This window comes from Carcharhinus amblyrhynchos, chromosome 8, assembly GCF_965287045.1.
Source record: "Carcharhinus amblyrhynchos chromosome 8, sCarAmb.v2.hapA, whole genome shotgun sequence".
NCBI classification, from domain to species: domain Eukaryota; kingdom Metazoa; phylum Chordata; class Chondrichthyes; order Carcharhiniformes; family Carcharhinidae; genus Carcharhinus; species Carcharhinus amblyrhynchos.
In genome coordinates this window covers 14944347-14966350 of record NC_137331.1, presented here as the reverse complement: position 1 = coordinate 14966350, position 22004 = coordinate 14944347, and the positions used below count along the sequence as shown (strand labels likewise).

The 22004-nt window shown below is 41.3% G+C and overlaps 1 protein-coding gene across 1 annotated transcript in view; it reads left to right on the top strand.

The window, feature by feature from the left end:
* The window catches only part of pde1ca (phosphodiesterase 1C, calmodulin-dependent a), a 427725-nt gene that overhangs the window by 199141 nt on the left and 206580 nt on the right, over positions 1–22004 (top strand). The window contains exons 4-5 of the mRNA XM_080194829.1: positions 14839–15021; positions 20306–20372. Of these exons, the coding sequence (XP_080050955.1) occupies positions 14839–15021; positions 20306–20372 (250 nt within the window). The remainder of the gene's footprint in view (positions 1–14838; positions 15022–20305; positions 20373–22004) is intronic.

Here is a 22004-nt window from a genome sequence, read left to right as displayed (position 1 = left end):
GAGGTCCTCTTTTTTTGACTTACTACCTAATTCCCTGAACTCCCCTTGCAGGACCTTGTCACTGTTCCTGCCTATGTCCAGTAAGAAGTCTGACAACACCAGGTTTAAGTCCAACTGATTTATTTGATAGTAAACTCACAAGCTTTCGTGGTTTCCCTCTTTGTCAGGTGGATGGAGAGTTCTGGCCTCAGACAGAGCATATAAAGCACAGACAGTTTACAGATTACTGATTAGAATGCAAATCTTTACACCTAACCTGCTGTTCAAGTCTTAAAGTGGCCGACAAGGTGTGTGGAAGGAGCACTGATCACAGGTTAAAGAGATATGTATTGTTTCCAGACAGTACAGTAAGTGAGGTTTTGCAAACCCAGGCAAGTCACGGGGGTTATAGATAGTGCGACATGAACCCCAGATCCCGGTTGAGACCGTCCTCATGTGTGCGGAACTTGGCTATCAGTCTCTGCTCAGCGACTCTGCGCTGTCGTGTGTTGTGAAGGCTGCCTTGGAGAATGCTTACTCGAAGGTCAGAGGCTGAATGCCCGTGACCACTGAAGTGTTCGCCAACAGGAAGGGAACAGTCTTGCCTGGTGATTGTCGAGCGATCTTGCCATGACTTGCCTGGGTTTGCAAAACCTCACTTACTGTACTGCCTGGAGACAATACACATCTCTTTAACCTGTGCTCAGTGCTCCTTCCACTCACATTGTCGGCCACTTTAAGATTTGAATAGCAGGTTAGGTGTAAAGATTCGCATTCTAATCAGTAATCTCTAAACTGTCTGTGCTTTATATGCTCCGTCTGAGGCCAGTACTCTCCATTCACCTGATGAAGAGGAAAACCTCAAAAGTTTGTGAGTTTACTATCAAATAAATCGGTTGGACTTAAACCTGGTGTTGTCCGACTTCTTACTTTGTTTATCCCAGTCCAACGCCAGCATCTCCAAATCCTGCCTATGTCATCAGTCATGATGTGGAGGTGCCGGCCTTGGACTGGGATAAGCACAATAAGAAGTCTCACAACACCAAGTTCAAATCCAACAGGTTTATTTGGTAGCACAAGCCACAAGCTTTCGGAGCAAGGGGCAGTGTTCCGAAAGCTTGTGGCCTGTGCTACCAAATAAACCTGTTGGACTTGAACCGGGTGTTGTGAGACTTCTTGCCATGTCACTAGTATCAATGTGTACCACGACCTGTGGCTGTTTGCCCTCCCCTTTCAGATCTCCCGTGCCCGTTCGGCCCAGGCATCAGGGAGGCAACATACCATCCTGGAGTCTCTTTCCTGGCCACAGAAATATGTCTGGGCCCCTGACTATAGAGTTGCCTATAACTATTTGCTCTTCTGTGCCTTGACCCTCCGTAATGAACAACAGAGCCAGTCAGAGTGCCAGCGCCTTGACTGCTGCTGTTTTCCCCTGACAGGCCATCCCCCCACAACAGTATCCAAAATGGTATACCTGTTAGAGAAGGGGAATAGCTACAGGAGATTCCTGCACTGACTGCCTGCCCCTTTTAGTGGTCACTCATCTATCTGACTGCCCCTTCTAGCAGTCACCCATCTATCTGCCTGCATCTTGGCTGTCTGTGGAGGGTGTGTGTGTGTGTGTGTGTGTGTGTGTGTGTGTCTGTGTGTGTGTGTGTGTGTGTGTGTGTGGGTGTGTGTGTGTGTGTGTGTATGAGTGGTGTATGTTACTGGGGGTCTGTGGGTGGGTATGGTGTTTGTGTTTTGTTGGAGGTTTGTGTGGGAGCGTATGTGTCGCTGGGAATCTTTGTGGGATATGGGGTGTTGCGTTGCTTGGGGATCTTTGGCCGGGTATGGGGAGTGTGTGTTGCTGGGTGTCTGTCGGGAGAGCGTACGGGGAATGTGTGTTGTTGGTGATCTGTGGGGGGGTGGTTATGGGGAGTTGTGTTGCTGGGGGTATGGGGAGTATGTGTTGCTGGGTGTCTGTCGGGAGAGCGTACGAGGAATGTATGTTGTTGGTGATTTGTGGGGGTGGTTATGGGGAGTTGTGTTGCTGGGGGTATGGGGATTATGTGTTGCTGGGTGTCTGTGGTGGGGGTTATGGGGTGTGTGTGTTGTTGGGTGTCTGGACATTTGTGAAGCTGTATGAGGACAAATGCTAATTTTGTCTCCAGGTCTGCTGGTCCTTTTTTAATGGATGCCTTCAAGGGCTGTATAGCACATTCAGCGAATCCATTCAAGGATAGGTAGTAAGGTGCGGCATGTATCTGTTTAATCCCACTTGATGATATGTTAGAACTCAGCATTGGTAAACTAGCACTTCTGGCAGACTGCGGAGGACAAAACAGTGATGTAGCTTCTCCACTTTGGTATATGTAGTTGTGGACTTCATCTTATCAATGTCTAACCACTTTGAATGCGTGTCAACCATTAGCAGGAACATTGTACCCATAAGGAGGTCTACATAACTGAGAGCTCTCCGCCATGGCCGATCTTGTTATTCCCAAGGGTGCATTGGGGCAGCAGTTGTAATTTCTCTTGTAGTTGGCATTGATGCACTATTTTACCATTCCTCCGCTATTTGTGTCCATCCCGAGAGGCCAAACATAATTACAAGCCAACACCTTCATCTTTGACATTCCTGGGTGGCCATTGTGCAATTCATTATGCTTTGTTCCAGATAAATTGTAGTGAGGGATTCTGCTTCGGTGGCTGGATATCTTTAGAAAAACTAAAGTAATTCTGAAAATGCAAACTTCGCAAAGGTAAAATGACTCCGTTTTAAAGCGTGACAGAATTTATTTATTTTAGCGAGTAACTATATAAACTGGTTTATTAAAACATAGAAAAAAATCAAACATGACATATGAAAATAACAGAATAACTTCGGCCAAAGGGAGACCTCAGATATGCCAGGCAGTACATAGAACATAGAACATAGAACATAGAACATTACAGCGTGGAACAGGCCCTTCGGCCCACAATGTTGCGCCGACCAGTCTTATTTTTTAAAAAAAAACATTGACCCACTAATCTAAACCAATCCCTTTTCGTCCATAAACCTATCCACCAATCTCTTAAACGCCCCCAAACTAGGCGCATTTACAACTGCAGCAGGCAGGGCATTCCAGTCCCTCACCACCCTCTGGGTAAAGAACCTGCCCCTGACATCCGTCCTATAACTACCCCCCCTTAATTTAAAGCCATGCCCCCTCGTGCTAGCTTTCTCCATCCGAGGAAACAGGGTATCACCATCCACCCTATCTAAACCTCTAATCATCTTATATGTTTCTATAAGATCCCCTCTTAGCCGCCTTCTTTCCAGTGAAAACAACCCCAAATCCCTCAGTCTCTCCTCATAGGACCTCCCCTGCATACCAGGCAACATCCTGGTAAACCTCCTCTGCACCCTCTCCAAAGCCTCCACATCCTTCCTGTAATGTGGGGACCAGAACTGCACACAGTACTCCAAGTGCGGCCGCACCAGAGTTGTGTACAGTTGCAACATGACGCCGCGACTCCTAAATTCAATCCCCCTACCAATAAACGCCAAGACACCGTAAGCCTTCTTAACAACCTTATCTACTTGATTCCCAACTTTCAGGGATCTATGTACACATACACCTAGATCCCTCTGCTCCTCCACTCTATTCAAAGTCCTCCCGTTAGCCCTATACTCAACACATCTGTTATTCCTACCGAAATGGATTACCTCACACTTCTCCGCATTAAACTCCATCCGCCACCTCGCGGCCCAGCTCTGCAACCTGTCCAAGTCACCCTGCAAACTTCGACACCCTTCCTCACAATCTACCACACCTCCGACTTTGGTGTCATAAGCAAACTTACTAATCCACCCAACTATACCCTCATCCAGATCATTAATAAAGATTACAAACAGCAGTGGCCCCAAAACAGATCCCTGAGGCACACCACTCGTAACCGAACTCCATGATGAATAATTACCATCAACCACCACCCTCTGTCTCCTATCTGCTAACCAATTCCTGATCCAAGTACCTAAATTACCACCAATCCCATACATCTGCATTTTCTGCAGAAGCATACCATGGTGAACCTTATCAAACGCCTTACTAAAATCCATATATACCACGTCTACTGCCTTACCCCTATCCACCTCTTTGGTCACCTTCTCAAAGAACTCAATAAGGTTAGTAAGGCACGACCTTCCCGCTACAAAACCATGCTGACTATCTCTAATCAATTCATTACTCTCCAAATAACTATAAATCCTATCCCTAATAATTCTTTCTAAAACCTTACCCACTACAGAAGTAAGACTCACTGGTCTATAATTCCCAGGGAAGTCTCTGTTCCCCTTCTTAAACAATGGGACAACATTCGCTGTCCTCCAATCTTCCGGTACTATACCAGAGACCAACGACGACCTGAAGATCAGAGCCAGTGGCTCTGCAATCACCTCTCTTGCCTCCCATAGAATCCTAGGGTAAATCCCATCTGGACCAGGGGACTTATCTATTTTCAACCCTTCTAGAATATCCAACACATCCTCTGTATCAACTGCAATACTTTCTATTTTACACCCCTTCACCCCAGTGACCTCCTCAGCTACATTCATATCGTCCTGCATGAACACCGAAGAGAAATAATGGTTCAATGCCTCTCCAATCTCTTCCGGTTCCACACACAACTTCCCCCTACTGTCTGTAACTGGCCCTAATCTTGCCCTAACCAACCTTCTGTTCTTGACATACCTATAGAACGCCTTAGGATTCTCCTTAATCCTATCAGCCAAAGTCATCTCATGCCCTCTTCTAGCCCTTCTTAACTCCCTCTTCAACTCCCTCCTAGCCAATCTAAAGCTTTCTACTGCACTACCCGAGCCCTCAAGCCTCATCCGAACATAAGCCTCCTTCTTCTTCCTAACCAACAAATCAACTTTTTTTGTGCACCACGGTTCCCTAGCCCTACCAATTCCTCCTTGCCTGACAGGGACATACCTATCACAGACCCGCAGTAGCTGCTCCTTGAAAAAACTCCACATTTCAGACGTTCCTAGTCCCTGTAATCTCCTAGTCCAACCAATGCTTCCTAATTCTCTCCTAATGGCCTCATAATTACCCTTCCCCCAGCTAAAACTACTGACCCGAGGTTCATGCCTATCCCTTTCCATCACTAAGGTGAACGTAACCGAATTGTGGTCACTATCACCAAAAAGCACACCAACTTCCAAGTCTAGCACCTGGTCTGGCTCATTTCCCAGCACCAAGTCCAATATAGCCTCACCTCTAGTTGGCCTATCTACATATTGAGTCAAAAAACCTTCCTGCACACTTTGAACAAAAACTGACCCCTCTAACGAGCTAGAGCTATAGCAATTCCAATCAATGTTAGTAAAGTTAAAATCCCCCATAACAATTACCCTATTACTTTCACTCCTAACCAGGATCGTCTCTGCAATCCTTTCCTCAACCTCTCTAGAACTTTTAGGAGGTCTATAAAAGACTCCCAACAGGGTGACCTCTCCTCTCCTATTTCTAATTTCTGCCCATACTACCTCAACAGACAAGTCCTCATTAAACTTCCTCTCTGAGACTGTGATATAGTCCTTGACCAATAATGCTACTCCACCCCCCCTTCTACCTCCTTCTCTACTCCGACTAAAGCACTTGTACCCCGGCACCTGCAACATCCATTCCTGACCCTGCTCTATCCACGTCTCTGAAATGGCCACAACATCAAAGCAGTACATAGAACATAGAACATGGTACCGCAGAGCTTTCTCAAAGATTCCATCTTTTATGCCAAAATACAATTATACTCTTTCGTAATCTTTAGTTCAACCAATTCACATTGGCTAAATGTGATTTCATTTATCATAAAATATGCTAATCCAATTATGACAGAATGTTTCAATGAATTAAAATCTGCCGCCTTAAATGATAATTTTCCATTAGTTAATCCCAGTTAGTGGAAGTCCACCTCTTGGCGTGATTTGCTTCCTTGTTGCTAAGATCTCAAAAAAAAACATATTTTGTCTAGCTCAGCACTGGCTAAATGACTTGGTCTAATGTCAAATGTGGGCCCAACGCTCGGCATCAGTGCAACTCTGGACAGCTTGATTCATATACACTGAATGTTCTGTTAAACAGATACATTTTGAACTTATCTGTTTGCAGCCATTGTTTTTCTTACTGCTGGTTACATTAATGCTGCTGAATCTGCATTCTTCCATTAATGTTACCGATTTCTTTAGTCACTGTACTGACAAATCGCACGTTTTGCTTTATAAGCTTAATTAATACAATTCAACAGATTACTTCAATACAACAGATTATTATACAAAGCATGTAGATCATAATTCAATTTCATTTCAAATCCTTTCACAACTGCTCACAATCATCATGTTGGATAAGATTAATTGAGATAACTCTCTCTTTCCTAAATGCTATGTCTATTAACTCTATCTGATTTTAGAAACCCCTTCCACATACAGGGATGACCACTCTCGTTCCTCACTGTTAAGTTCATAGTAGATACAGGTAATGAATCAAAAGAAATTGAGGCTAGGATGAATTCATGAGGCACTGATGGGGGCATATTGGTGTTGTGTGCCGTTGGTTGGTGTTGGAGAGTGTATTCATTAACATCCAACAGCAAAGCCCAGTATTGTATCCTGACAGATGCAATAAGGGGATTGCTTTGTCTTCCTTGGAAAATGATGTGGCTATGCCAGCGTTGGACTGGGGTAAACACAGTAAAAAGCCTGACAACACCAGGTTTAAGTCCAACTGATTTATTTGAATGGAGAACTCTCCATTCACCTGAAGAACTTAACCTCGAAAGCTTGTGAGTTTACTATCAGTCAGACTTTTTATTACTTCCTTGAAGGTTTATGCACAGTAATGACTATGAACTGCCTCTCATAAATGTACTGTGAAATTTTCTGATACCAAAGATGAAGGCTAGGCCCTCCTTATCGATTTGCGAATATTGCTTCTTTGCATCAGTCAGGACCCTGAAACACAGCCAATAAGTCTCTGCCCCATCATTCATTGTTTGTGACAATACACCAGGTGGAGATGCATCACAACTGAATATTATTTCTTTAGAAGGATCATAATGCACTGGTAAACACGTTGCTTGTAGGGCTGGTTTCACTTGCTGGAATGATTCTTTCTGTGGTGATTTTCAATGAAGTGGAGATGCCGGTGTTGGACTGGGGTAAACACAGTAAGAAGTCTCACAACACCAGGTTAGAGTCCAACCAGTTTATTTGATAGTAATCTTACAAGCGAAGGAACACCATTTCCGAAAGCTTGTAAAGTTACTATCAAATAAACTGGTTGGGCTCTAATCTGGGTGTTGTGAGACTTCTTACTGTGATTTTCAATGCTATTTTAATAGTGTATGCAGGAGTACTAGCACTGTTGATAAATTGGGAATGAACAGCCATAGTAATTTACCATTCTGAGAAGAGATTTTAGCACTGATCTATTCCTTGGGGTTGGTGCTTCCTTAATAGCCCTAACTTTATCTTCCATTGGATGTTAGCCCTTGTGCATCCACTCTATGAACTGGTTAAGCCACCTTATTTGCTTGAAAGGTGCACTTCTCTCTCCAACGTTTTGGAATCTTCATACAATTTCCTCCAGCCACACAGATAAATGCTCATCCTCAATGGTTCCCATTATCAACATGTCATCTAAGTAATCAACAACTTTTGGCAAATCTTGCAGAAGACTCTCTATGGCACATTGAAAAGTGGCATAAGCCAAAGAGTCCCCAAAAAGGTAACCACATGTATTAATATAACCTCTTGTGCATATTAATTGTGATAAATTCTCTGGAAGCATCAGCCAATTCCTGTTACAGGTACGCTTGACTGACTCATGTTTAACTTATGTGAGACGCCCAGCCAACTTCTATTTTGGGGATGGAGTGCTAGTCTAATTTCACCACCTGATTTGCAGTCATCTTGTAGTGTCCACAGATATGAATTGGCTTGTCAGGTTTGACTACCAATACAATGGATGCTACCACTCTGCAAATTGTTTGGTCTTGATGATGCCCAAATCTTCTAATCACCTCAGCTCAATCTCCACTTCTTCATGCAGTGAATAAGGTACAGGTCTGACCCTAGAATCTTAGTGTAGCTTCAGGATCGACATGAATTTTAGCTTTTGACTGATTTTACCCAACTCTTATTTCTTTAGGGCTTCATGGCTAACCAACAGAAAGCAGAGAGTTGAGGTAAATGATTCCTTCTCAGATTGTCAAGATGTACTTAGTTGGATGCCAGAAGGTTTAGTCCTTGGGTCCCAACCATTTACAATCTGTATTTACAACTTGGATGCAGGGTTAATAGGCGCAATAGCCAAATTGGCCGAGGACTCTGAAATAGGTGAGTAGTAAGTTGCAATAATGAAATAAAAAATTACAAATGGATATGGATAGATTATGTGAATAGGGCAAAATTTGGCAGATGGAGTTTAACGTGGGGCTATCCATTTTGGAAGGAAAAATACAAAGGCAAATTATTATCTAATTGGAGAGAAACTTCATAATGCATTGGTGCAGAAGGATCTGGATGTTCTCATGCATGAATCACAGAAAATAATATGCAGGTACAGCAGGTAATAAGAAGGCAAATGGAACAGCACTCTTCACCACCGCTGGCTGCTGACTGATGCTTTTGTATTTCTGAATTCTATCATTTTCTGCATTCTTCTGCTTATTAAACCTTGTGCCCTCAATCTTGGCACCACTGCCACTAGCAGCTTCCTTCTAGACCTTGTGGACTTCACTGCCCTGCATGCTTTGAAGCTTTAGAGCACCTTTCTCTGCGCTCTTCATAACTCAAGCAACCTCCAGCATTGTCTTCAGAACTCTGCCAACAGTTTCTTCCAAATCACTGTCTTATCCACTCCATACAATAGGCTAAGAGCCTATTGTATGGAGTCTATATGTCATTAAGAGCCTATATGTCATTAAGGACAGGCACTGTGCTCTGCTATTTGCCTTAATCTGGCCTCAAAGGCTGCTATCACTTGTCCAGGGGCTCTTGTAGTCAAATTGAATTTATACTTATGCATAATTATTGAAACCAATGCCCTATTGCAAAAGTTACCAACTTGATGGAAGTCTTTATATCAGGTCATTTGGAGATGTGAAACTCCTGACTAAAGTATAAGTTTGGGCACCGCAGGCTGCACCATTCTTTTCTCCCCTATTTTGTTTGCCTGAGAAAAGTACAGCAGATGTTCAACCTGAACACAATTTCTGAAGTTAGAATCAAATGGCTCTAATTTGCCATAAGGAGGCATTTTGGGTTGCTCACTGGTTGCAAACTGGCTTGACTTGAATTATTTGAACATGAAATCTATTTCCACTTTTCCCATGGCGATTTGAAGGTTCTTCTGATGATTCTTTTCTGAATGTAATACCTGTATGATTGTTGTTCAAACCTGTTATTGCAGTTGCCAAACTATTTATTAGAATAATTATACTTACATACAGAGTGACAGGATATGCTCCCAAATTCTGAAACTCCAGGATTGATTCCACCCAGGAAAGAATATGCTCAATCCCAGGATTCCCACGCATCAGCCTGATTGGCCAGTTGGGTTATATGTCCTTCCAAAACCTTGACCCTTGAAGGGGGGCTCACTACGAACTCTTAAATAAGCGATTTGAGTCTTATGAGAAGCTGTGTAAACTCAGTTGAATCTTTGCAAACAATTTGAAAGTGATATGCATCTAAGAGCTCAAAAGTCCTGGAAAAAGACCATTTCACCTCAGAACTTCTAATGTCAGCAGCTGTCTAAGCTGTCTAAAGCATTAAAACAAACGCAGTTGCTTAAAAATAGAAATATTTACTTGTTTTCACGAGGATATACTTAAAATATTGTAATATTTATTTCATTTTATGCACTTTAAAAGTTGATTTCAACAGTTTTACATTTATAATGTTGACCTTTTAATTGACAGCTTGCTAGTTGACAGAGTTCAGAATAATTAACAGCCAGAGTGTGACTTGTTCATCTGTATTTTGAAAGAATTTTTCCATTTCTTAAATTAAACTGTTTGCATTTCCTCATTAGAGGATAGGCAATGACTCAGGTTTTGCCTTGCTACTGTCTAAAAACAGGTACATGTGAATAATCATGTTGCTGTTCATTGCTAGTTGCTCTTCGCTGTCCTCATCACATTCAAAGCTTGTAGTTTCTTCAACGTGTCTAATAACACCAAGTAAACAATTGGAAAATACGTAATTTCATTCCTAATTTCGCCTCAAACGTTCTATACTCCCAAGAACTGAAAATGCTGGAAAAACTCAGCAAGTCTGGCAGTACCTGTGGAGAGAAAATAGAGTTAATGCTTTGAGTCCACATGACTCTTCTTCAGAGTTAGAGAGGGAAAAGTGTGATGAGTTATATGCTGTATAAGAGGGGGTGGAGCAGCTCGAGCAGAGTAAAAGATCAGTGGTTGGTGGGAGTTGGGAGAAATTGCAAGAAACTATTTTATTTTTTATATGCCTCTGCTTTCCATAGTATTGAGTCTTTGGTACCTGTCAAAAGCTTCCCTTCTTTCCTTATTCTCTCTTTCAAACCCCGATACCATAAAGACCATAAAACATAGCAGCAGAATGAGCCCATTGAGTCTGCTCCGCTATTCATTCATGGCTGATATTTTTCTCATCCCCATTGTCCTGCATTTTCCCCATAACACTCAACGACCTGGTCTCCACAGCCTTCTGCGGCAAACAGTTCCACAGATTCACCACTCTGGCTGAAGAATTTCCTCCTCATCTTCGTCCCTTTAGCCTGAGGTTGCGCCCTTAGTTTTAGTTTTTCCTACTTGTGGAAACATCCTCTCTACGTCCACTCTATGCAAGTCTCGCAGCATCCTGTAAGTTTCAATAAGATTCTCCTCATCCTTCTACACTCCACCGAGTACAGACCCAGAATCCTCGACCGTCCCTCATGCAACAAGCTTTTCATTCCAGGGATCATTTTTGTGAACCTCCTCTGGACCCTTTCCTAGGCCAGTACATTCTTTCTTAGATACAGGGCCCAAAACTGCTCACAATACTCCAAATGGCTCCTGACCAGAGCCTTATCCAGCCTCAGAAGTACATCCCTGCTGTTGTATGTTAGCCCCCTCGACATGAATGCTAACATTGCATTCGCCTTCCTAACTGTCGACTGAAGCTGCACATTAATCTTAAGACAATCTTGAACAATGTGTCCCGAGTCCCTTTGTGTTTCTCATTTCCTAAGCATTTTCCTATTTATTCCTTCTGTCCTCCTTCCAAAGTGTATAACCTCACACTTTTCATATTGTATTCCATCTGCCTCTTCTTTGCCCACTCTCCTAACCTGTCCAAGTCCATCTGCAGCCCCCCTGTTTCCTCAATACTTCCTGTCCCTCTACGCATCTTTGTATCACCTGCAAATTTAGCAACAGTGCCTTCAGTTCCTTCCTCCAAGTTGTTAATGTATATTGTGAAAAGTTGTGGTCCCAGCACTGAACCCTGAGGCACACCACTAGTCACTGGCTGCCATCCTGAAAAAGACCTCTTTATCCCCACTCTCTGTATTCTGCCAGTCAGCCAATCCTCTATCAATGTCAACATCTTACCCTTAATTCCATGGGAATTTAACTTATTTAACAGTCTCCTATGCGGCATCTTGTCAAAGGCCTTCTGGAAATCTAAATAAATCACGTCCACTGTTCTCCTTAACTTCCTTGTTACCTCCTCAAAGAACCCAGTGCTCTGGATTTGTTGGTCTAACCTTTCGTTTTAAGTGAATTTACTTGATCTGATACTTCACTTTCTATTCTTCAAATGCCTCTCATTGATCTGGCAATGATTGACCAAAAGTACCTATTTCCAGGCCATTTTAGTTAAATCGCATCTCACTATTGCAAAACTTAACACTCATTGATAACATGAAATCAACATGTCAGAGTGTTGTATCCCATGTGGCTGTCTGATATATAATCCCATCATCATAGCTGGTAGACCCCATCTCTGCCCCTCTGTTGGCAAGTCAACTGCTCTGTAGGTATTAGTTGCAGGATGACTTGAGGGCCAGTTCCAGTTCTCTACCTGTCCCTTGTATTCTGTGTTCTTTCCTGCTGCAGGGACAGACAGAAGAGACCATCAAATTACATGTTAGGAGCATACCTTTAAGTACTAGAAATGAAATCAATTTAAGTGGTTCAAAATCTGATGCACTTCACTTACTTCTGGGTTTCCCATTTCCAAGTGGACATCCACCCCGAACAGTGCTCCCAATATAGAACATAGAACACTACAGCACCAACAGGCCCTTCGGCCCACAAGTTGCGCTGATCATATCCATACCTACTAGGCCTTCCTATAACCCTCAATCCCATTAAATCCCATGTACTCATCCAGAAGTCTCTTCAAAGACCCCAGTGAGTTCACCTCCACCACCACCGACGCAGCCGATTCCACTCACTCACCACCCTCAGAGTGAAAAACTTACCCCTGACACCTCCTCTGTACCTACTCCCCAGCACTTAAACCTGTGTCCTCTCGTACCAACCATTTCAGCCCTGGGAAATAACCTCCGAGAAACCACCCTATCTGTCCCTCTCAACATCTTATAAACATATGTTGGGAACTCAAAGTAAAGTCACGTATCTCCACGTTTCTTATGACCACCCGTTCATTAATGTAAAAACAGAAGGATTTTCAAGTGTTGAGCAAGCTCCCTTTAACGTTATATAACTTGAATGTATAACATTAATTAAAATATTTTATTTTAACATGGGGACACTTCAGATATCACTCTAGCATAGCAGGACACAGGACCATTCAGACAGCAATAGCATCATAGTACTTGTTTCATCCAATGCCCACAGCAATCGCAAAAGGAAATAATTTTCTCCATGAGTCATGACTTTGATAAACTACAGCATCAGTTCCTAAATTTGCCTCTCTAGTCAGCCATGAATTCATTTCTCAACTGCCTTCAGTTGCAATTTGTGCATTAATATAGTTTCACACTGTACTCAAAAAGCGGCTTCCTATTCAAGTCAACAGATTGATCAACTGCCATCTTCAGACAAACAGATTGTTTTATAGAACTACTGCCATTGGATTCACAGATCGAGCAATTCCCTCCATTGTCAGTGGGATATTCACATGTTAGATTGTGACCCCATATCAGGAACATGATCGTAATAATTATAAAGCAATAAGCCTGACAGAATAAAATCATACAATCATTATCTTTCTTATTGATCCTTTGAGGCAAAGATGGCCACCTTCATCATCTGAGATGTTTGGTAGGGTTCTGATGAGTATGTAGGTGACTGTTGAGGCTGATCTGCACCTGGAAGGTTCTGCAGGACAGGATGGTGTAGATGACTGATGAGTCAAGATTTTCTCTCTTTGTGTTTTTTCTGCCACTGGTAGGTGTTTGTTTTTGAAGGAAGCCAACACCATTTTTATTTGTTGTGGTAAGTGCAGTGATCCTGGGTGAGCTTCACCCAGGAATTGGTGTCAAAAGCAAAACCCTTAATGAAGCCCTCAGAGTTTCCTTGCATTATTTCCTGAGATCACCTTGAAACTGCACCCCATAAAGGACTTTGATAAGCAAGTGTCAGGCATTCTGGCTCCACGAGCGGCTCAAAACCATTGCAGCTGGCTCAGTGCGGTGTAGATACTCGGCATGTTAGCTCAGAGTAATAACCTTGAGCATTTTGCCCTGTCACCGTCCCTTCAAAAGCTTCTGAAGGCAGCTGAAGTGACAATGGTTGCGCTTCTTCGTGTGGTACTGGTACACAGTCCAAGTCAACTATGCATAGAGCAGGATGGGCAGGCTATTACTCTATAGACTTTTGGTTTGGTAGGCAGACTTCCTCCTCTTTATTCTTAGCTGTTGGCAGTCTGCCAGCTTTGGCAATTCTTGATGTACCTCACTATTGATATAGACAGCTGGAGAGAGTGCACTATTGAGATAAGTAAACTGATGTACGAGTTTTGGTCTGTTCTTGGATTGAAACCTCAGCCTTGAAATAGGGCTTTCCAGGAGCAGGCTGGTACTTGTATGTCCAGCTCTGAACTCGCAACTAGTGTACCATCATCAGGAAAACACAGAGTATAACCTTGGAGACCTTGATCTTTACCCTGTAACTATCTCAGATGGAGTAGCTTTCCATCCATGTGACATTTTGGTATCACTGGAGAGCGTGATGTACAAAGACATGCTGAAGAGATTTAGTGCTAGCGTGTTTAACTGCATAAAAAGAGATTTTCCTCCTGTTTCCTGCGATTCTTTTGTGAATCATCTAAATCTTGCATTCTCTGATTGTCAGCCCTTCAGCCATTGGGATCAATTTGTTTTTATTTTGTCCACCTAACAATTAATTATTTAAAATCGCCATCAAATTTCCTCAGTCATTCCTGCTTTCAGAAAAAAACAGCCAGTTAAATATTTTTCTCATTGAAGAGTAAAAGAATGAATGATGAATCTGCCCCTCCACCTGTAGTGATAATGAAAAAGTTAGGCCTCATCTTGGTAGCAGAAAGGATGAAGGAACATTGCCAATTCTGCAGGCAGACAGAAGGGAGAAAGAAAGACAACAGGTAGACAAGGCAAAATAATTTTGTTGCAGTCACTTGTCCATCCACTTGAGACAACTTGTCACTGTTAACTGTTGTTCAAGTTGTTCCCTTGGGTACCCAGGTTATTACTGACATTATTACATCTCTTTATCCAAAATTAACAGGCCTCATTTTCATGTTGCAGCATCTGATAACTGCAGAAAGAACATTCCAGGATGAAAAAGATTTCACGTGAAATGATTGCACTCGTGTATTCAAGATATTCTGTTTGATTTTGTTCCCTCTAAATACAGACATCTCCTGGATACAGAGGATGAACTTAGCAATATCCAATCAGATGCTGTTCCCTTAGAGGTCCGTGACTGGCTAGCGTCCACCTTTACAAAACAGATGGGACTGATGTTGAAGCGAACAGAGGAAAAACCAAGATTCCGTAGCATTGTCCATGCTGTACAGGCTGGGATATTTGTCGAAAGGTAGGGAAACTTTACATAATATTTTCATGACTGACGAGTGTCTTTTGACTTTTTTAATAAGGTAAAAGGCTGATTTTTTTAAAAAATGAGCTTGGATTAAAAAAGACATGACCAAAGGACGGAAAACAGAAAATCATGATAAACAGTTTTTTTCGGGATGTAGGATGGTCGACGTGTAGGATGGTGGCATTTGACGAGGGTCAATATATATTATATGGATGATACGGATCAACTGCAACAGGACGTAGATAGGCTAGCAGAATGGACAGAGAAGAGGCAGATAGAATTTAATACAGAAACGCATTACATGATCCGCTTTGGTGATAGGTTATAAATTAAAAGACGCAGTTCTAAAGAGCCTGTAAGAGTAGAGGGGTTGGGAATTTCATGTCTATAGATCTTTGAAGGTGACAGGACTTATATAGAGAGTACCTAGCAAAGTAAGACAGGTATTGGGCTTACAGAATAGATGCAATCAACATAGAGCAAGGACGTTATGCTGAAACTTTGTAAAGCTCTGATCCAGCAACAACTAGACGTGTTTTTTGGCCAACATACTTAAATGTGATGTGAGGCGATTTACCAGAACGTTCTGTAGATGGAGGATTTTAGTGCCAAAATCAATTTCAAGAAGCTGGGGTGTTAAGTATCTAAGTGGCTACAGATTGCTTTTAGGAATTGATCACATGATTTGATGTTGCCGTCATAAGGGTGTTGCAGAAACTGCTGTTTTAATTTCAGTTTGTTCTCGACACAGGTAAGAGCTCCAAAAATAAAACTGTTTTTGTTAGTTTGAAATTATGGGCGGGATTGTATGCCCTTGCTTCAGAACTGTAAAATCCCATCCGAGGTCATCAAACTATTCCATGGTCCACCCCTCACCCACTCTGATTCCTGTGGCAGGCAGGATGGGAAAATTCTGGCCTCTGTGTGCAAACAATGTCTTTTTTTTTGTTAAGACCCACAACCTCTAACATAGTTAGGACATTAAAAAAAGAAAATTGGCGATGAATTGGAATTTTGATTCATCAACAACACCAAGGAGAGATCTTAAGTCGAAGAAAATGAACATTGTGGGCAATCACACATCAAGTATTAAAAGGCTGGGGAGAAGCAACAGCGGGATTAAAGATTGAACTGCCAGTGCCACTAAGACCAAGTAAGAAAAAAGCTCTGATTTTAAAAGAGGGTTTCTTTTCGATCAGAGAAGGGTGAGATTCCAGACAATATTTGACTTATTTTAAAATATGGGTACTTTGCAGTATGGTGGCGCCATTCAATGAAAAATACATCAAGCCAATGGTATCCAGAGTAAAAAGGAGAGTACTCGGAAGACAAAGTAATATAAAAGATAGTGAGCAGTCACTCGTGCCTGCAAGAGAGATGACGAGTCAACTCGGATCTGTGGGGCTTTTCAATGAAGAAAATGAATCTTGGAATTCCTATGCAGAGCATTTCAGTGCTTTGTATATTCAAATAAAATTTAGAACTTGTTGCTCATACCGGCTTTTCTCAGTTCAGTAGGAAGTAAAACCTTCAATTTGTTATGGAACTTGGTTCATCCAGCAAAGCCAGGAACCAAAACGTAAGATGAGTTAACAAATATCCTAGAAGTGCATTAATACCCAAAGCCACTGATCATCACAGAATGATTCAGCTTTTACTAAAGGGATCATGTGGAAGGCAAAAGCATTTCTCAGTTTGAGACAACTTTAAAAAAGCTTTCACAGCACCGCGAGTGTGGCGAGTCATTAGAAGACTTTTTTCTGAGATCGTGTAGTTTGTGGTCTCTAAACTGAAGCTATTCAAAGAAGATTGATTATTGAACATATTTGGACTTTAAAGAGAGCAGTGGAAATTGCAGGGCCTATGGAACTGGCTGTGAAAGAAACTTCACAATTTGCTGCCGGAATGAAGATCCAAGGGTTGGGAACATCCCAGAAGAAATATAAACAACAACAAACATGTCATAGATGTGCCAAAATGAACCATTCCATGACTGAATGCTGGAGCAAGAATAGTCAGTGCCAGAATTGTGGCAAAGTGGATCCCATTGCAAAAGCTTTTTGGGCTAGACCAGCTTCACCTCACAAGAATATTCAGAAAAAGAATCTGGGTAAGTTCAAGAGGAATATGTTGCATTCTACAAAAAGAATTTACAACATGGAAGAAAAGAATTATGACTTTGAAGAAAAGAATGTTCAGGAATACGATGAAGATCTCCAACTGAACTCTTATCCATATAGGGTGAAGTACATAGAATCCAGGTGGTTCCGAAGTTAAATGGACAGTCTGTTAAGATGGAGGCAGATACTGGTGGCTCATTCCTGAGGCTATACACCAACAAAAACTAAAGTATTTTGATTTAAAACCTGATGATGTGATTTTAAGGACATACACAGAAGAGATTGTGCTGCTGAGAGGTTACATCACGGTCAACATAGAATTGACTGGAGCGGAGTTGTCTCTCCATGTAATTATCCAAATCTATTTGGAAGATTATGGTTGCAGAAGGTAAAGCGTAATTGGAATGCTGGCAACAGATTGGTTGATGTCAAAACAGAATACAGCACTTTCTGGATAGATACAGGAGTGTGCTCAATGAAGGGAGTTCAAATGAAGCTCAAGATAAAGCCGAATAGCCAACTGAAATATCTCAAGGCAAGAGTAGTGCCATGTGCAATTTTTCCCAAAGTTGAAAAAGAGCTAGCTGGTTGCAATGAGTGACTGGGCTACTCTCACCATATCTACAATGAAATCAGGTGATTCAATTCATATTTGTAATGATTTTAAAACAACAATAAATCTGGTGTTTGTGCAGATCGAGATCCACTTCCTTTAATTGAAGATTGCCAGGTGGGCAGAAATTCATCAAGATTGATCTTTCACAAGTATATTTACAGATGAGTGCAGCTGCTGAATCATAAACATTGCTTACCATTGTTACTCATAAAGACCTTTTTCATTGTAAAGGATTGCCTTGGGATTAACATCTGCGCCAGTCCCTACTCCAAAAATCAATGGATCAGATTTTAAGTAGTCTGTCTGGTGTATAATATTATCTGCATTTCCTAATTACAGGATCCAGTGAACAGGAGCATTTGAATAATTTAGAAACAACATTAAAACATTTTAGAGCACGTGGTCTGCATATTAAGAAAAAAAGTGTGGTTTTGTTTTCCTGATGTAAGTCCAATATTTGGGTCACATTATTGAGCACCTGAAAAGATGGACGCTATTTTAAAAGCAACACTTCCGATGGATGTGACATAATTGAGGTCCTTTCTAGGATTACTAAATTATTATGGGAAATGCGTCCCTAAATTAGCTACATTATTGAAGCCTTTGCATAATTTACTATGTGCGAAACAGTCATGGGATTGGATAACAGAATGTGAGAAAGCATACAATGATGTCAGAGATGCGTTCGCAGAAATTTAAACTATTGGTTCATTTTAATCCAAAACTATCATTAGTGCTTGGCTGTGACACTTTACCTCATGGAGAAAGGGCATTAGTTCTTTATGCTTTCAGCGCAGCACGGTGGCACAGTAGTTAGCACTGCTGCCTCACAGTGCAGGGACCCAGGTTCACTTCTGGCCTCGGGTCATATCTGTGAGGAGTTTGCACATTCTCCCTGTGTTTCATCCAGGTGCTCTGGTTTCCTCCCACAGGCCAAAGATGTGCAGGTTAGGTTGATTAGCCATGCTAAACTAACCCTAGTTAATCCCAGGGGATTAACAGGGTCAGTGTGTGGGGTTACAGGAATAGGCCCTGGTGGGATTGTGGTTGGTGAAGACACGATGGCTGAATATACTATAGAGATTCTATGAGCGGTCACTAGCCTTTCCTTGTGTAGCCTGATGAATGCTGAATCTAGATTTTGTCTAACTGGTGCCAGTGTTCTGTGGTCATTTATATTTGTCCTGTCCACGGTGCACTCCTTTGTGCATATTTCCTACTGGAGTGGGAAATACTGGCGTGACTTCAATGGGCATTCCCATTGACAGAAGCAAGACCAGAAGATCCTGCCACCATCAAATAGCGTACAGTCTCCCGCTGCCGAGATGACACAGCAGGGAAGCCAGAGAATCTTATCTAGGAGCTTTGGGCATTACTTCTACCCCATACGTTCTAGTCCCCTGGGTATAAGGTCTGCATTCCATTGGTCTTCCATCTTTTTGATTATCCGTAATATCTGTGGACAGTCTTAAAAAATGTTGACTTGCCCCTTCCTATTTTTAATCTTCCCTTGTGCCTTCACAGGTTTTCTAATGAGTGGGAATCTGAGGACAGGCTGCAGTGCCACGTTTCGTTGCTCCCCCTGGCCTAATAGTGCTTCATGAGTTGCGCAGCATGGAAATCAGGGGCGAGGTTAATAATGTCTACAACAGACACACATTCAGCTCTGTCTTTAAAGACAGAGAGGTTTAGGGTGGGTATTGTAGAATTTAGAGCCAGTGCAGCTGAGGGGCACAGCCAGCAATGTGGACGCACATTAGCACATGTCAGCCACATTAGCATGTTAAACACAACTAAGGTGTTTATCTGAATTCTCTGCTTTACTTTGAATTGAGTTCAATAGTTGTGATTGGCATTACACTTTATGTTGTAACTACAAAAACTGGAGAAGTGAAGAGTTGTTACTAGACAAAGCACTTAATTTCATTATTAAACAGAATGTCTTCAAAATGCAACTTTTGCTAATAATATTTTCCTGTAGTTACAGATATCTCCACATCAGCCATTGAAAGGGAGAAATGTAATCACACAAGTCCGCACTGCGTTCTTCAGTTACATCAACAAATATATGCTAATAAATTTCTCTCTATGAAAGTTTACAAATAGTCTGCAAACTAAAGGTGGATGCAAAGCAAAATGCATGAGGATTTTAATTTTGTTAATCAGCATACTACTAATGCTTACATAAGACTGCTCATCAATTTGCTCTCTTTGCATTCCAGTATTATTTCTGTATTTCCCATGCTGCCGATCAAAAAGTAAAAGTTTAAAGTTTATTTATTAGCCACAATAATGCTTACACTGCAACAAAGTTACTGTGAAATTCCCCTAGTTGCCACAGTCCGGCACCTGTTTGGGTTAATGCACTTAACTCCTTTAAATTAAAAAAAAATGAAGTGCTTTGTTGACGAGGGACAATGACAAATTTATCTTTACTGTAAAAACATCTCTCCCTTTGTTTGCATCAATTCGAGCATGTTGACCAGATGTTACTGACACAAATCAGCATTACAACTTCGTTTTCTGAACTTCTTTTGAACAGAATGTATAGACGCACGTCAATAATGGTTGGACTAAGCTACCCTCCTTTAGTCATCGATGTGTTAAAGGTATGTTTTGACTTTTGCTTTCCTTCTTTTAGATTCCATACCCTTTTCAAGCCATTATGAATCAAACTTTGTGAGTCTGTACCTGTATTGAAGGGTATTTTTAACAACAACAGATTATTGATGTAGGCATTGAGGGAGACATTTTCAATTCACACCTTTATCACCTGACCTTCGAATCTGATTGTAATAGTTCGATAAATCAGGAACTGGAAGCAAACGTTTAACCTTGACCCTTACGGTGTTTTTTCATAAACAACTTTTGATATTTTTTTCCCCTTGGCATGTAAAAGTTACTTTAAAGTCATGCCCATCTGAACTGATTACTTCAATATCTACAAAGAGTATTGAACCATACTTATAGTTCTGAATCATGAATTAATGAAATAATGCAAGTTAAGTCGAGGTTTTTGACACTGAGTTCTTGGTGTTGAACTTATCTGGGCTTTGAATGCTTCAATTTTTACTCATGGCTATTAGGAAAAACTTAATGGATGTATTTTGTCACTTCCAATTTTCTTTGGTTAGGTGATTAATAGAGCTTCAAATGTAGATTTGAATCATATTAATATTGATATGGTGATAGAATAAAATGGGTATTAATGAATCAACAACCCACTTGACATCTCTTATAGTTTTTATTTATTTTAACTTGAAGTTCATAATTTCTGGATTATTGCCAAAGCCATGTGCAACTTGGCTTTGAGACAGACAAATAGGGAAACTTAACATTTGGCTCAAGGACTGTACCAGCGCTAGAACACAAAGAAGTTGTGCTGATGTAATTGAACATGGAAAATATTGGAAAGGAACAAATAAGAGAGAACATAAATGATAAGTGAATAAATAGAGTTAAAATGAGAGAATAAAAAGATTTTGAAAAAATAAAGAGGAGCAAGGGCAAACTGTTCACAAATGAGATATCATGATGACTAAAGAGATAAGGAAAGAACTGAAGGTTTATAGTCTGTCATGCAACAGACAGCATATGGCAAAGAAGGATATGAAAAGTTTATAAAAGAGATCAAAAAGACAATTGGGAATACAAAGTGGAACCATGAAATTAAGTCAACAGGAAACATTGTAAAATATTCTGAAGTCATTTATTGTATTTTTACAAGATAGGCTTGAAGAACATGAAGGTGCAAACAAACATGAGCTTTATTGGAAAGGTGTTTACTCTACAGGCTGTTAGGAATAGACTGCCCATTTGCCTATGCAAATAGTTGATGATGTCACCAATATGCTTCAGATGACCTTGTTCCAACAAACATGAATACACAACAACTTACGTATAATATAGGGAAAGTTGGAATGAAATTCAAGCCACAAAGGTGAAAATCACAGGCAGTGATAGAAATACTAAATGAAAGAAATATTAAATAATTATTTTGGTTTGTGAATTTATCAGGGAAATGAATCAGGTGGGTATAGAATCATAGAAATCATGCAGTGCAGAAAGAGGCCATTTACCCATTGAGTCTGTACTGACCACACTCTCACCCAGGCCCTACCCCCATATCCCTGTATATTTTACCCGCTGATCCCTCTAACCTACGCATCTCAGGGCACTAAAGGCAATTTTAGCATGGTCAATCAACCTAACCTGCATATCTTTGGACATTAGAAAATAAG